This window comes from Bremia lactucae, assembly GCF_004359215.1.
Source record: "Bremia lactucae strain SF5 chromosome Unknown BlacSF5_NotPlaced_183_SHOA01000117.1_1171385bp, whole genome shotgun sequence".
NCBI lineage: Eukaryota > Oomycota > Peronosporomycetes > Peronosporales > Peronosporaceae > Bremia > Bremia lactucae.
The window spans coordinates 747,203-748,297 of NW_027152196.1; the positions used below are offsets into that span (position 1 = coordinate 747,203).

General features: G+C 41.3%; 1 protein-coding gene across 1 annotated transcript; it reads left to right on the forward strand.

Moving 5' to 3' along the window:
• Positions 1–366: 366 nt before the first annotated feature.
• Positions 367–636, forward strand: CCR75_005756 (uncharacterized protein; the record flags this gene model as incomplete). The annotated part of the gene is made up of 1 exon (XM_067963832.1): positions 367–636. The coding sequence occupies one exon, from the start codon at positions 367–369 to the stop codon at positions 634–636; it is 270 nt and encodes an 89-aa protein (XP_067815481.1).
• Positions 637–1,095: the final 459 nt, after the last annotated feature.

Below are 1,095 nucleotides of genomic sequence, written 5' to 3' on the forward strand. Positions count from 1 at the left end.
TATCTCTATAGATATCATTTAATATGTATTGCGAGCGTATCTTTATAGATACCTCGCGTAACGGATGACGCTAGCCGTCATCACGGATGACGCTGGGCGTCATCCCTCCTAATGTGAATGCACCCATGTGCATCACATCCACAAGGGTTGGTCACAAATGTGCACCACACCCGAGTGTTGGGTCTAATTACTATTATTTAGTAATTGACCATCCCCTTAAGTACACCTAATGTACTTAACGGGGACTGTGTAACATTAAGGCAACTTTAGCCCGTTTCACTGTAAGTATAGTTGATTCTCAATAGTACTCATTGGTAGATTTATATAAAAGTAACTAGGCCGCCCTAGAAATCAGTAAAATTTTTCATGGGACGAACGTATTACTTTGAAAGTTTCCCGATGACTTGCTCTTCCGCGTTGGAAGTGGTACACAGTTGCGATGGCATCGTGAAAGTCGCAAGCGACTGTGGTTGGCCAAAGGAGGCCAAGACCACCAGCAGCGCATGGCTTACAGCTTCATGTGCGCTGTGCCCAGCCTTTATTCTCATTCCGACCGTGAAGCTCATAAAAAGCGCTATCAAAGTTCACACTGATCTCCATAACCCGGTTGAGACGCGATGCAACGAAATGAATTGAGACTGAGTCACAATGAACAACTCTGCCTGCGAAGGAGGCTCGACTATAGCAAAATAGTTTAATAAAGTCAACATCGGCTTCCTTGGCCGTGCACAACGTATTCCATGCGAAAGAAGATGCTGATCGACTCAGCCTGCTGAGCACAAGGATTGTCCAGGAGTGTCTTATTTGTGATTAATGACGCGAAGATCTAACTATTGTTGTAACGGGGTGTTAATACATTATCTAAAAGGTTGATGATATTTGGAGAAAATTCCTTTAGACAATTATATTCTAAAAGCATATCCATTAGTAGATAAAGACCATTATATCTGCTTTTTTCGCGGTCCAGTCAGCGCTGGACGCGCGCAAAGAGAAAGGCAGATAAGACTTTATTACTTTTTCGTATAAGTTTATAATTAAGTTAGTATCAAGTAGATTGACAAGAAGAACTTAATTATATTAATAAAGTTTTTAATT